At 37.6% G+C, this 12,805-nt stretch overlaps 1 protein-coding gene across 1 annotated transcript; it reads right to left on the bottom strand.

Moving 5' to 3' along the window:
- Positions 1-441: 441 nt before the first annotated feature.
- LOC5568359 (serine protease easter) lies at positions 442-3,129 on the bottom strand. Its single transcript, XM_001657961.3, has 5 exons — positions 1,990-3,129; positions 1,710-1,928; positions 1,235-1,655; positions 984-1,180; positions 442-924 (listed from the first exon to the last, which is right to left on the bottom strand). Exons 1-5 carry the CDS (start codon positions 2,651-2,653, stop codon positions 473-475), a joined length of 1,953 nt encoding a protein of 650 aa, XP_001658011.2. The 5' UTR covers positions 2,654-3,129; the 3' UTR covers positions 442-472.
- Between the last annotated feature and the right edge of the window lie 9,676 nt (positions 3,130-12,805).

Genomic DNA, 12,805 nt, shown 5'->3' with positions numbered 1-12,805 from the left:
TCATAAAGAAATTACCATGAAAATTAAGAAGTAGGTGCCCCAAAAATTCTTTTTGAAGAAAATTAATAGAGAAATCAATTAAAAAAATATGGAACAATCCATCAACGATTATACATGGATAATAGTCAGTTCATTATAAGAATCGAGGAGGAATCCCAGTCATAATTCTTGAAAAAAAAAACTATGGATGTTTACCTGAACAATTTTTCGGAGTCATCCCTGAAAAAATAGTTGTTAGGATTCATGAAGAAACTCCTGGAAGAATCTAATGATAATTTTCTGATTACCATGTGTGTGCAGTATTTGCTTGGAGACAGAAATTCCACGTGAATCTCAAACACTATATAACCAGAAAAACCGATATCGGAATAACGTTCCTACGCCTACCTGATACTGTAGTAGGAAAACTAACGGGCCACTTGATTAGCAAAAAACTCAACATTTACGTCATCCTTAATTATATATTTCAGTATCACGCTTTGATAATGCTCTTCTCGGACGGTTCCAGATTCTGCAGAATCCAATCCAAATACCGCACCAAATTCATCGCCAGAGCCGGTACTGATTCCCGCACGGTACAATTCAGCGGTGCAAACTTCCACAATCCAAACTGCACGAACCGGTCGGTTCCGTCCGCATTAACGTAGGTTCCTATCGGTGCCCCGGCCATCCGCTGGCAGTTGTACTCCGGACCTAGCTGCAGAGCGCACATCCGGTCCTCGTTCAACGAGGGAGTGAACCCGGCCTTTTCGTAACCCTGCTGGCATACGTCCAGGTCTACGAGCTTTTCCGGGTAGCGGCGAAGTTCTCCCCGGTAGATGTTGGTGGTCATGTAGTCCAGGTCCCAGGCGGTGAGGATCTGATTGGTGGGAACGTTCGATCGGGTCGGGGAGTACAGCGGGAGACACACTGGACGGATTTGATCTAGAAGCGTAGGTAGAAGGTTTAGAATGTTCAGGAAAGAGAAGGTGCAGTCTTCATACCGGAGTAGTCGACATCGGTTGCCAAACGTATGATCGCCAGATCGTTCGTGTACATCGGGACGTCAAACTGCGGATGTTCAATAAAGCGCTCGACTTTAATGTCCAGGACGTTCCGAGCGCACATTCGTCTACCGCGTTCGTCGAAGGAGCAATCGATTTCCGTAGATTCGCTGTGCTCTCCGAAGCGGACGTGATCACTAAAATGAAGATCACTCGTTATGGAATTCATCGGGGTCTAGATAATCACTTACATTGGATTCTCCTTCTGCTTCTGCTTGCAACCGGTGACCGAGAGCACGTATCTGGTGTTGAGCAGTGTTCCCAGACAATGGGGAACCTTGTTTCGCTTTGGTTTGAAACGAACGATTGCCATCCAAGGGAACTCAAACACTTGGGTGGATTGTCCAGCGGAGGGACTACTGCGAACCCGCGCCCTACCGCAGTCACTCGGCAGGAGCAGTGAATTCGGGTGTAAGGGTAGGGATTCGATGTGTTGTTTCTGACAGCAAACAGCTCGAGGGATTCCGGCAATTCGGCAAATGGATCGATTTATGTAGTAGGCGTCTTGTTGTGCAACGATCGGCGCTCGGATCATGTTGAAAATGTCCCGACATTGTTGAAGTGGTACGCAGTTTCCCATGGTACCGAGGGCGGTTTTGCATGGCATGTCTCCTACAAAGATGTTCTGTAATGTTTGCTCTTGACATTTGTTCAAAGTCTACTCACGTTCTTCGTTGAACTTTCCGCGGAAGTCAATATTCGTAACGCTTTCGATCCAGTTCCAGTAGGCCGTGACATTGGTGAAAGCAGTGTACGATTCGGCTAGACAAAGACTTGAACCAGCTTTCCTAACTTTGGTGAATGACACGATTCCCGCCAAATACCAAGCGTCTCCTTTTTGAACCATCAGTCCTCCACCGCTGTCACCGTTGCATGGAGCAGATCCTGTAAAATAAATTATGAATTTTAATGACGAAGTCGAACAAGTCATCTGCCAGAAGATTACCATTTGCATAACCTGCACAGAATAGCTCTTTCTGCGAAGCGATTCCAAAAACGACGGGATCACTTTTCAGACACTCCGACTCAGCAACCACCGGCATCACCAGCTTCCTCAGATTAGGCGAGTTTTGATCGGTTTCGGTAACACCCCAGCCTACTACGGTGCCAAGACCGGTCTGCAATCCCGATTCCTCGTTCAAACAGGCTGGTAACACGTGTCCCGAATACTGGAATGGCTTCGTCGTTTCCAGCAGTGCGATATCGTGCAGCAAGTTATCTCTCGTATAGCCGTTGACGTGAATCCGAGCTACCGATCGCTCCTGAAGTGTTTCCTCCGGAGTATTCAAATTGAAGACCCCTGCCCATATCGTCACGTCCTTCACGCTCCTCAACAGCTGATGCCGGTTCTCGCTCAGAACGCAATGCGCCGCCGTCAAAACAAACTTATTGCTGATCAGTGTACCGCCACAGGCGTACTTCTCCGATCCATCCTGTTGCCGCAACCTCAAAGCCACGTGCCACGGCCAGTGGCCATGCCTTGCGCTCTCCCCGTAAATAATCAAAAATGTCGACCTCGCTCGCGGAATACCGCACTGAAAGGTCTCCTGACCTTCCACAATCCCTACCACCAACAACAATACCGCCGCGATCGCCTTGATCGCATCCATTGTAGATCAGACACACACGTTCCAAGTAGCCAAGAAACGTCCGCTCTGGCTTGATTCAGCACGACGACTAATTTCGGGACGCGTGCAGCGATCAGGCCGCACCCGATTTATCTTCGATTATCATCGAACCGGTTGAACCACTCCGAACCGATCCGAGAATTTCGCGACCCAACTGTGATCTTTTGTTTACAACGCTGCGTCCTCCGAAGCATTATCAATCGCCAATTAAACCACGCATCCCGCCGAAGAGTTCATCTTCTGCAAACCTGCTTCGCGATGAGTCATTTGTTTTCCGTCCTGCGTCGGCACAAACCGGTTGCGATCCACGCGAAGGGTATTCCCCGAAATAGACTGGATGCGATCGGTACGATTATGCTTTCCCGGAGCAGGTGCTCTCGCTCTCCAGATTCGAATCATCGTTTTTGATTGACGTCAAACGGTTCGTCACCAAAAAGATTATTTGATGCATTTGTTCCGGTGGACGCAGCTGCTGCAAGTGCAACTACGAACCAGATTCTTCTCATTAAGATTCTAGAGCGATGATGATCGCGGGCAACCTACATACCTTGCTTTAGACGCGCATAGTAGGCCGCGCGGTGGTTGATCGTTCGGTTTGATGATGGAAATACGCAACCGAAAATTCCTTCCGAAATTCTTTTCGCGGGTGCTTGGGTTTAATTTGTCGTCCGCGCGGTTATGGAGGCGGCGCTGGAAATAACGCGTCTATGTTCGCGATGTGAGGTCAGAAAATATTAAGTTTGTTGATGTTTACCGAGTCACCCACCTGACAAGAGCGTTGTTTGTCGAATGCAAAATTTATGAATTTTGATGGTTTTGTCAATATTAGGTTTGTGGCGAGAAGTCCGAATTTGTTTCTAGTGTTTTTTTTTTGTCTTGATTTGAATTGTCTTTGAATTCTTCTCTTATTCGAAATAATAGAACTTGCTTCGTAGTTTAGTGTTTTGAGTATGGTTTCACTGTTCAATAATAAGTCGTTTCCTTAGCAACGTAAATATAGTTTAGCCATATGCGCTTAAGCTTGAGTAAATAAGAAGAAACTGCACCTAGGTAATATGTTTAAAATTCAAATCGACGATAGTGAGTATATGCCTGATAGTTGAAATTGAACTTAATCCTTGCAGAATCAAAGGATTTCAAAGTGAACTAAATTCGTATGTCTTATGAACGTACGTACTTCTACGTTTAATCGACATTTAAAGGCTGTACAGTCTAGAAACCTTGCGATGATTATTTGAAATTTTCGCCAACGTTTCGGTCCTTCTTCAGGGTTCGATTCAAATCAACATGTTTAACAAGTTTTTGACTAACATTAAACTGTCAGGACTTGAAAGGGTCAAATTTATTCCACTCGTATATCGATTTATTTAATACCATTCAACTGGATCTTCTATCTTGTATTCATAATGTAGAGTTCTGGTTTTCAAGTTTGTCTTCATTTCACTTGTTTGCCTTACTAAGTGATTTTTAGTATTTTATTTTTTCTTTAGTTAAAGTGAAGTGAAATGTTGAAGTTCAATTAGTGGTTTTCTTATCTTCACTGTTCTTCCTACGCAGGGATTTGTGAACAGTAAAGATAAACCCGAAAACTCTGCCTAATGAATTATAGATAGAAGATCCAGCTAAACGGTTTTAAATGAACCGATATATGAGTGAAACAAAATTACGACGTTTTAATATTTTTGAAACACTTATTTAACTTGTTGATTTTCACACCAACTTTCCACGACTTACCGTTTTCGAAATAAATTAAAAAGTCTCTCGGTTACTTACTTTTGTCTTTGAACAACCCTCTGGAACTCTGCGTAAAATGACTGCAATGTAATAATTCCCTTACAGGCAAAACTTCAACTTATTTTTAGTTCGTCATCCAAATTTCAGCCAATTCGGACTACTAGAAGCTGAGATACAGCACCCCAAAGTTGAGCATTTTATATGGAAAAACAGCATTTGGCTACTAACTTATGTCACTGACTGTAACGCGATTTGTGCCAAACTGATAAGAAGAGCTTCCAGAAATGTAACACCATCAACAAACAGATAGCGAAAAAAAAAATCTCTCAAAATTCATAATCTGCTTTTAATAAGAGCGGTTCCACGCGAAATCGTCCATAAAATGCTGAAATCTGACATGTACCATTCCGATTTGGATGAAACTGCGCAGATGTATTAAGTATATGAGACGAAAATTATTTCATATAATTGGTCGGCGTTAAGTCAGAGTGGACCAAGTACAAAACTTGGGAAAAATGGATTATTCTGCCATTAAATGCAAAATAACGTTATCTCCATTTCACTTTGATCCGATTTGATGAATGTTGAAAACTGTGAGAGATATGTAACAAATTTACTCTGGATGATCAATTAAAATCAATAAAAGTATGCAGTCAGAGTGGACCAAGTGCTTTATACCATAACAACGAAAACGATCGATGCGCTGAGAAAGTCTAGAAAATGCAAGACATTTCAAGTTATTTTCCAAATTTTTTGACATGGAATGATTCTTCTTCCCATCCATCAATAGAAACTCATAAACATGTCATAATTCGATGGATTTTATTTTGATATCTGGCCATTTACCGTATTTGAGTAGGTGATCAGAAATTGCAACAATTTCTGTGCAGACAGAGTGGACCAAGTGTCAAAAAGCAACAAACTGATTGATTATTGCATTTTTTGAGCCGATTTTAGAGTTCGATAGAAGTTTATGGTAGTTCTATGGTGCATGTATGGACTGTCCTAGAACCCGCTTATTGGACCAGTATATTTTGGTCGGTACTCAAGATTTTCATGGACTATGTGCACTTGGTCCACTCTGACTGAACGCATATTTGAATATTTCTGGTCTTCAACGCCCTGACCCTTCAAAACCTTAATTTCCAAGGTATCCTAATGCCACTGAATTTGAGATTGAAGATATGGATTATTGAAGAATTTACGATACTGATGTCGAAGGGTCTTGATAATATGTTCAGCTTAAAGATATGCACGCAGTTTGACCACGCAAGCATTAAATGATTGTTCTTTTTCTTGAAATTGTTCAGTCAGAGTGGACCAAGTGCACATAGTCCATCAAAAAATCGTTCTATCAGAGTTTCGGATTGTGATTTTTCATGTTTATCTTTTCACATTATATTGTTTAAAAGTAACACAAGGATGGGTAGAAATATTGAACCAAAATTTTACTGAGAAAAAAAAATACAAAGCGTTAGCCTTTGAGCCCGTTTTTCTCAAAATATGAAAAATGTCACTTGGTCCACTCTGACTTAACGCCGACCAATTGGGGATCGTTTAGAATCGAGAGTAACTTCTGATAAGGGCGTATGTATTTTTGGCACCACCATTTAAAAAAAAATTGTACCTCGGAAACCGTTTGTTATAGAGAAATAGTGTCTGAGGAGGGATGGTAGACAATCAAATAGGCTTTGTAAAAAAAATATACACTGAAAAAAAATACCTTTATTTTCATGAAAAAATCGAAATTAAACCAGAGTTGCACAATATCGATCATATCAGCTGATGGCTGATGGACTAAAACTATCAATATCAGTTGCGAACTATCAATATCACTTGGATCTGACAACCAACAGCTGTGATGCGACATCGCACTCTAGATCACAATCACTGCAGAATGAGTGATCACGTGGTAATTACCCACGCTATTAATGTTTTTCAGTGACCAACACCCAGTTTTAATCCGTCTGCAAGCACTATCAAGGATATCGTACTGATAAATTGCCATTTTATTTGCTTAATTTAAGGCTAAACTTGAGCCATCAGTGATATCCATAGTCTATCGCCATCAATGCACTGGTGATGGAGTAGAGAGCATGATGATGATGTGATATGGAATGATCCGAATTTTATCGCAGTCGGCCTGTACAAATCAGCAAATTTTAAGCGTTGATGGTGACAGCAAGCAACTCTGAATTAAACCTTAAAACACAAATTGCAAAAAAAAGGTATCTTCGATTTTTTTTCAATTTTTTTCTGTAAAATTTAAATGTAAAACCAGATGTTTAAAGCACAGTTTCAACATGGTGCAATCTAAAATAAAAAAGTTTTTCTAAGAGCAACTTTTGGTGCATTTCTGAAAATTCAATTTCTGGCCGTAGAAAAGACGTTTTGATGCTGTAATATGATTCTTCACCCAAAAACAATTCAAAATGCTGATAACAATGATCTTCCTAAAACTAGCCGTTTTCAAGATATTTAGGATTCAATTATATTAATATCATAAAACTTTAGAAAATACGCCCGTTTCATGAGTAACTCCAGATGCTCCACCAACAATGTTACGTTTATCTCTTTCCACATTAATATCCCATGTTTTAAGGGCAGTTTCAACATGGTGAAATTTAAAATAAAATGTTTTTTCTTAGGGCAACTTTTGGTGTATTTCTGAAAATTCAATTTCTGGTTATAGAAAAGGCATAGGTCACGACACCTAGATAGGAAACGCATATAAAAAATCTAGTTCAAGCACTAAGAGAACAAAGAATTCGTTGAAGTATGTATGTATCGCTATGTACCCGCTAGTGTTTCGAGCGAAACAGAGAATGTGCCCCGAGCGAGCCTGATCAACTATTGTTTTCATTGCCTCCGTATTTGTCTTGGTTTGTTTGACGGATCATTTTGGAGGGATTGGTGGCGGCTAATAATATTGTTACATATTGTTATTGTTACTTCTCAACAATTCGTTTATTTGTGTAAGTGTCAAAGATAAAGTTGATGGGATATTATTACGCATTTCATTCACCACTGGACTCCGCAGTTAGTTTTTATAAGTGAGGGAAGGAAAATAAAAGTGCGATTCTGCATCCAATCTTGTTGATGTCTTCAGTGCACTCATTCATTATGAATCGTAGAATAAGTGCGCTGAAGACACCAACAATATTTGATGCAGGATCGCACTTTTATTTACATTCTCGCACTTATGAAAACTGACTGCGCAGTCCAGCGGTGAACGAAATACCCAATAATGTGGGAAGAGATTAACGTAACATTGTTGATGGAATATCTGGAATAATGTAAGAAACGGACGTATTTTCTTAAGTTTTATGATATTAATATAATTCAATCCCAGATATCTTGACAGTTCGGATTGAAACGCGGGCGCGATCGGAAGTGTTTTGTGGAGGTGAATAATGGAAGAGCCTTTTCCATTATTATTCGATCAATTCGTCGCGGCAGTTTGTGTTATGTTTATGAAAGAGTTTCAGTTGCATATCGGTGATTGTGAAAATTAGTGTAATCGGCATAAATTCATTGTTTAATCAATAATTAATCAGATTTTTGAGCCGAAAAGTGAAGAAAACGTGGTGGTGGATGTATTAGTGTGTGCTTTTTTTTCGCATGCAACATGAAACCGAAGGGAATATATAAAAAGTGAGCTCGACGAGTGGCGGCGATGATGATACGTGAGAAAGGCGAAATATGGGTGAGAGAGTTCTTATTATCAATTATCCATTGCACGGTGACGTCATCAGAAAATCGCTCTCTTTCTCTCCTCCGGGGAATCTGAGCGCAGCGGTGCTGGTACCGTCAAAGTTGATAGGTACTGGCATTGTTGTTTTCAAGTTTTGTTGGGGAGCGAAAGAGAGAGAATTCTGCCGATTGGCCGTGAAATGCCTTGCACATGTATCAGGGTCTATGTTAGCTTCAAATGAATTTTATTGCATGTGTGTTTAGATTCTATACCATACTGCATCGAAGTGGCGGATGCTTCGAAAGTCGGAAACTGGTTTGAAACAAATTCCGATATTTTCGCCTAGAATCCATAATTAACTTGTCTTCTGCATTCTTCATGCATAAAAGTCGTCGAAAAAAGAATAATTGGATGATTTAATGCCGGTGCCTGGGATTCGAAACATCCGGAAACTTCGAATCAACACGGTAGTGGGACTGTGGGAAGATTAAAATATATAAAGTCCATTGCTTTTCAGGATTTTAAAACCCACCTCCTGCCCCCCCCCCCTTGTCAATCGCTTTTTTCAATACCTAATACACGTAGTGTCACACTTTTATACAAACTCCCCTCCCTCTCCCTTATGATAAAAACCATTTTTGTAATGTTCCCTGCTTGACCATAAGGATTCCAACCATTCCAACATCGTTTTGTGTACACGGAGAAAACGAAGTACTCAAAAATAAGTATTTTTATACCCAAAATTGAGTAAAGACTGTGGAACTGAAGATATGGGTGATTTACATTCTGTCAAATACGTAAATTCAACCCAAACTCTGAGTTGTTCAACAGGAACTAAAATTTGAGTAAAAAAATACTTGTTCAATTTATTGTGCCCTACTGACGTACTGTCTGATTAGAAAATATGATGATAAATTATTTTGATTACATATATTACTGCTGGTATTCAGGATATTTAAAATCAACCCGAAATTATAGTCTAACCAGTTAATCGCACAAGAATGCAAAACGATCAGTAATTTGTCGAAAACTTAAAAAACACAAAAATTGAGTAGATCTAACTCAACATGATGCATTCAGATTGCGTACTAGCCATTGGGTAGTTTAAACTCAATTTTGGATGAAAAAGTGCGTCTGCCATTTTGAAATGTCAAAGCTGATCATTTCAAATCAGTCACAGTCGGAGTCAGGCGCATTGAGCGCATTAGCCGAAAAATCGTAATTTTCTTTAAAAATAATCCCAGTATTCAAAATTGTTTAAGAAGATCATTTGTGCTTCATTATTTGTGTTCCTGGCATCGTTTCACATAAAATTCCGGCAGCTTTCCAGCAAATGTTCAGGAAAAAGGTAAATGTTCATCGAAGAGTTTGGTGTGCCAAAATAATAAAGTTAATCCCTCCCTTTTCAGGATTCCAATCATCCTGGGTCAACGATTGTCGGAATGAAGAAGTTCTGCGCAGTTCCCGGTAACTAAAACCCCATATTTAATACTGCTCACCGTTCCAGTTACCAACCATGCACGATTTTCGGAACCGAAAAGCTGGTTACTGCCGTTCCAGCCACCCAGCCATCTGGTTCGTAGTTTGGCGTTCCCGGAGATCGGAACCGGCACGGTGATTGGTGTAAATGTGTTATAATTGGGATAAAGTGAATAAAATAAAGTGTAATAATACAATTATTTCGTAAAATAAAATAAAATAAAATAAAATAAATGGTTGAATTCTGTTTCTCTTTACCAATCACATAAGGAAATCTCATGCGTTTTTCGACTATTTGTTTGTTTGCATTTCGCTTCGATCAAAAAACTACCTAATTTTGAGTTTTTTCACCTTAGGTTACATTGGGTAAATACTACCTACCGAAATAATTCAATGCAGGTACCCAAATTTGAGTACTAGGCTATTTACTCAAATTTGGGGTAACGCACGAACGTGCCGAGTTGGGTTACAAGAACCCAAATTTGAGTACTTCATTCTCTCCGTGTAGGCTCACTCTGTGATGTTGATAGGCAACGGCAATTTAACAGAGAGTTCAAGCCAAATATTTTTAGTTTCTTTGATCAATCTGAAATTCATGAGGTGCAAAAACAGATGAGTTTTCAATTACTGTTTATTAATAGTATCAATAGAGTTTTGTCGATTCTTCCTGTAATGCAATTTATTTCATTTTGTTTATTGATATAAATATATTTACAGTCCCAGCACTGCCAAACGATTTAATATCTCTCAATCTGGTATGTTCAAATTATTCCGATAGCTCATTCTGCCAGACTTTGAATGAAGTGACTGTAATGTTGAGCTATAAATAATGTGATCTTGTTATACTTGAATTTCAGTGAAGCTGGTAGAGTAACAGTTATCTCGTATGTGGCGTAATGAAGGATTAACATTTTTTTAGGGGGGTAAAATCCATGCTACTGTATTTTTTAATTAATAAACATGTTGTGAAATTTTGGTTTTCCAATTTAATTTCCTTTCTAATGGGTATAGATTGTTTGACATTATATTATATTGTAATTTATTATATTATGGTATTTTATATTATGTTATATTATTTTATATTATATAATATTGTATTATATTTTATTATACTAGTGATCCCGGCAAACTTCTTCTTGCCATCAAGTAGGCTGCTTTAAAAAGTCATATAATCTCCCATACAAAATAACACATAAGTCCTCTTCCATTTTTCCGATTATTACGGAGACTTTCCTAAACCATTTCATCGCACTATCGTAGCACCCTTGTCTACACTACGTAGTAGCCCTTGTCGAAGGCAGCTGTGAAAACTTTACGTCAGGCAGTTCTCAGGCCTTTTCGTGACATACAAACACCACTCAATTTTTATTTATATAGATTATATTATATTATATTATATTATATTATATTATATTATGCTGTATTATATTATGTAATGTTATATTATATTATATCATATTATATTACATTATGTTATATTATGTTATATTATATTATATTATATTATATTATATTATATTATATTATATTATATTATATTATATTATATTATATTATATTATATTATATTATATTATATTATATTATATTATATTATATTATATTATATTATATTATATTATATTATATTATATTATATTATACTATTTTCTCTTATATTGTATAAAATGATATTGTAATGTATTATACTATATTATATTACATTACATTGTATAGTTATTTCAGAACGTATTAGTCCATATCTATATTTTTATTCTATTTACCGTTGTCCAGGAAACCTACATATGTGCATATGTAAGAGTTTTCACGAAATTTCGAAATAGTATTCCCTGATTTTAAGCTCTTCCGGTGAATATTTATACATTTTTTTTCCTTAGGTAAACGTCGGAATCTTAGATAATGGATATAACGAGGGAATCTTTCAAATCTGTTAACCATTAAAATTTATTATTTGTACATTACATACTAGTTCTAGCTATCCCAAGGAGAATTTATTTTCCTACTACGTTGTTTGTGTTGGAGTGTCACATTTTTCATGGAGGGAATCCAAACATAATTAAATTGGGAAATTCGATTTTATTACTAGTGCGGTATTTACCTAATATTTAAATTTTCTTTTTCAGACACTTATTTCAGAATCCTAAACGAAATCATCAAAAAGGCTGGATAGTGACATACAAACATTATTCCATTTCATTAATACAGATAATATTGTGCTCATTTATAGTATATGGTGTAGTATTCACTATTTTTTTAATACATTATTGCTAGTTTGTTGTATTTCTATCTTATATTGTTATTTTTGATGTTTATATTGTATTACATAATATACTGTTTTATTTATCATTTTTTGCATTGCGTTATATTTCATCATATTTGTTGCAGGGATCCTATTCTATTGGCTTAACTTCTTGAATCATTTTGAAGTCTACATATTTAAGATACCAACTTAATGATTGCTTTGCATCTTTCAGCTCTTTGTTCATCTGTATTACGTACTTATTTTGGAATGTGCTCAATAAAGTTGAAATCATCATATTCATTGGATTGAATCATTTGTATCATCCATATATACATCATATATGAACAAAATTTACATTCTTATGTATATCTCATTATATTTATTCCATTCCATCATATGTTGGGATTTGGGAGGGTGCATCAGGGCATAATTGAAGTTGCAGCAGGACTCTTTTCCCCGCAGGTTTCGCGTAAGTGTCTCTGCTTACCGGTTCACTACAGTTCCTTTGGCCCTTCATACAACGGTATTATGAATTCAATTTAATAATGAAAATTAACTCTGCTATCCAGTGAAACCGCATGCAGAGCAAGACTCAAGCTAGGATGGTGACTATCTACATATAAACATAAATTGTTATTGTATTTTTTCAGGCTTGTTGGAACAAACGGTTATTATGTATTTAATATTAATCAACTTTCATTCATCGTTTCTAGGTCAAACCATCGAGTTATAGCACGATTTCCTATTTGTTATATTTTAAATTATTGTATTTAATTTTATTACATAACAATCATTTAATTGAATCATATAACATGCGATAATGGGAGGGTGCATCAGGGCATCATTGAAGTTACAGCTGGACAATGGAGTGGAGTGCCAGCTGGAGTCAAGGGTTGAAGTAACCTTAACATCCTTGTAGATGGGTTCTTCTATCCCAACAGTTGTAATGGATTTGACGCGCCCTTCTTATAACAAACCATCCCAT

Source organism: Aedes aegypti, chromosome 1, assembly GCF_002204515.2.
Source record: "Aedes aegypti strain LVP_AGWG chromosome 1, AaegL5.0 Primary Assembly, whole genome shotgun sequence".
Classification (NCBI taxonomy): domain Eukaryota; kingdom Metazoa; phylum Arthropoda; class Insecta; order Diptera; family Culicidae; genus Aedes; species Aedes aegypti.
Note: the sequence above shows the minus strand (reverse complement) of the source record. Positions and strands in the feature narration are given on the sequence as shown.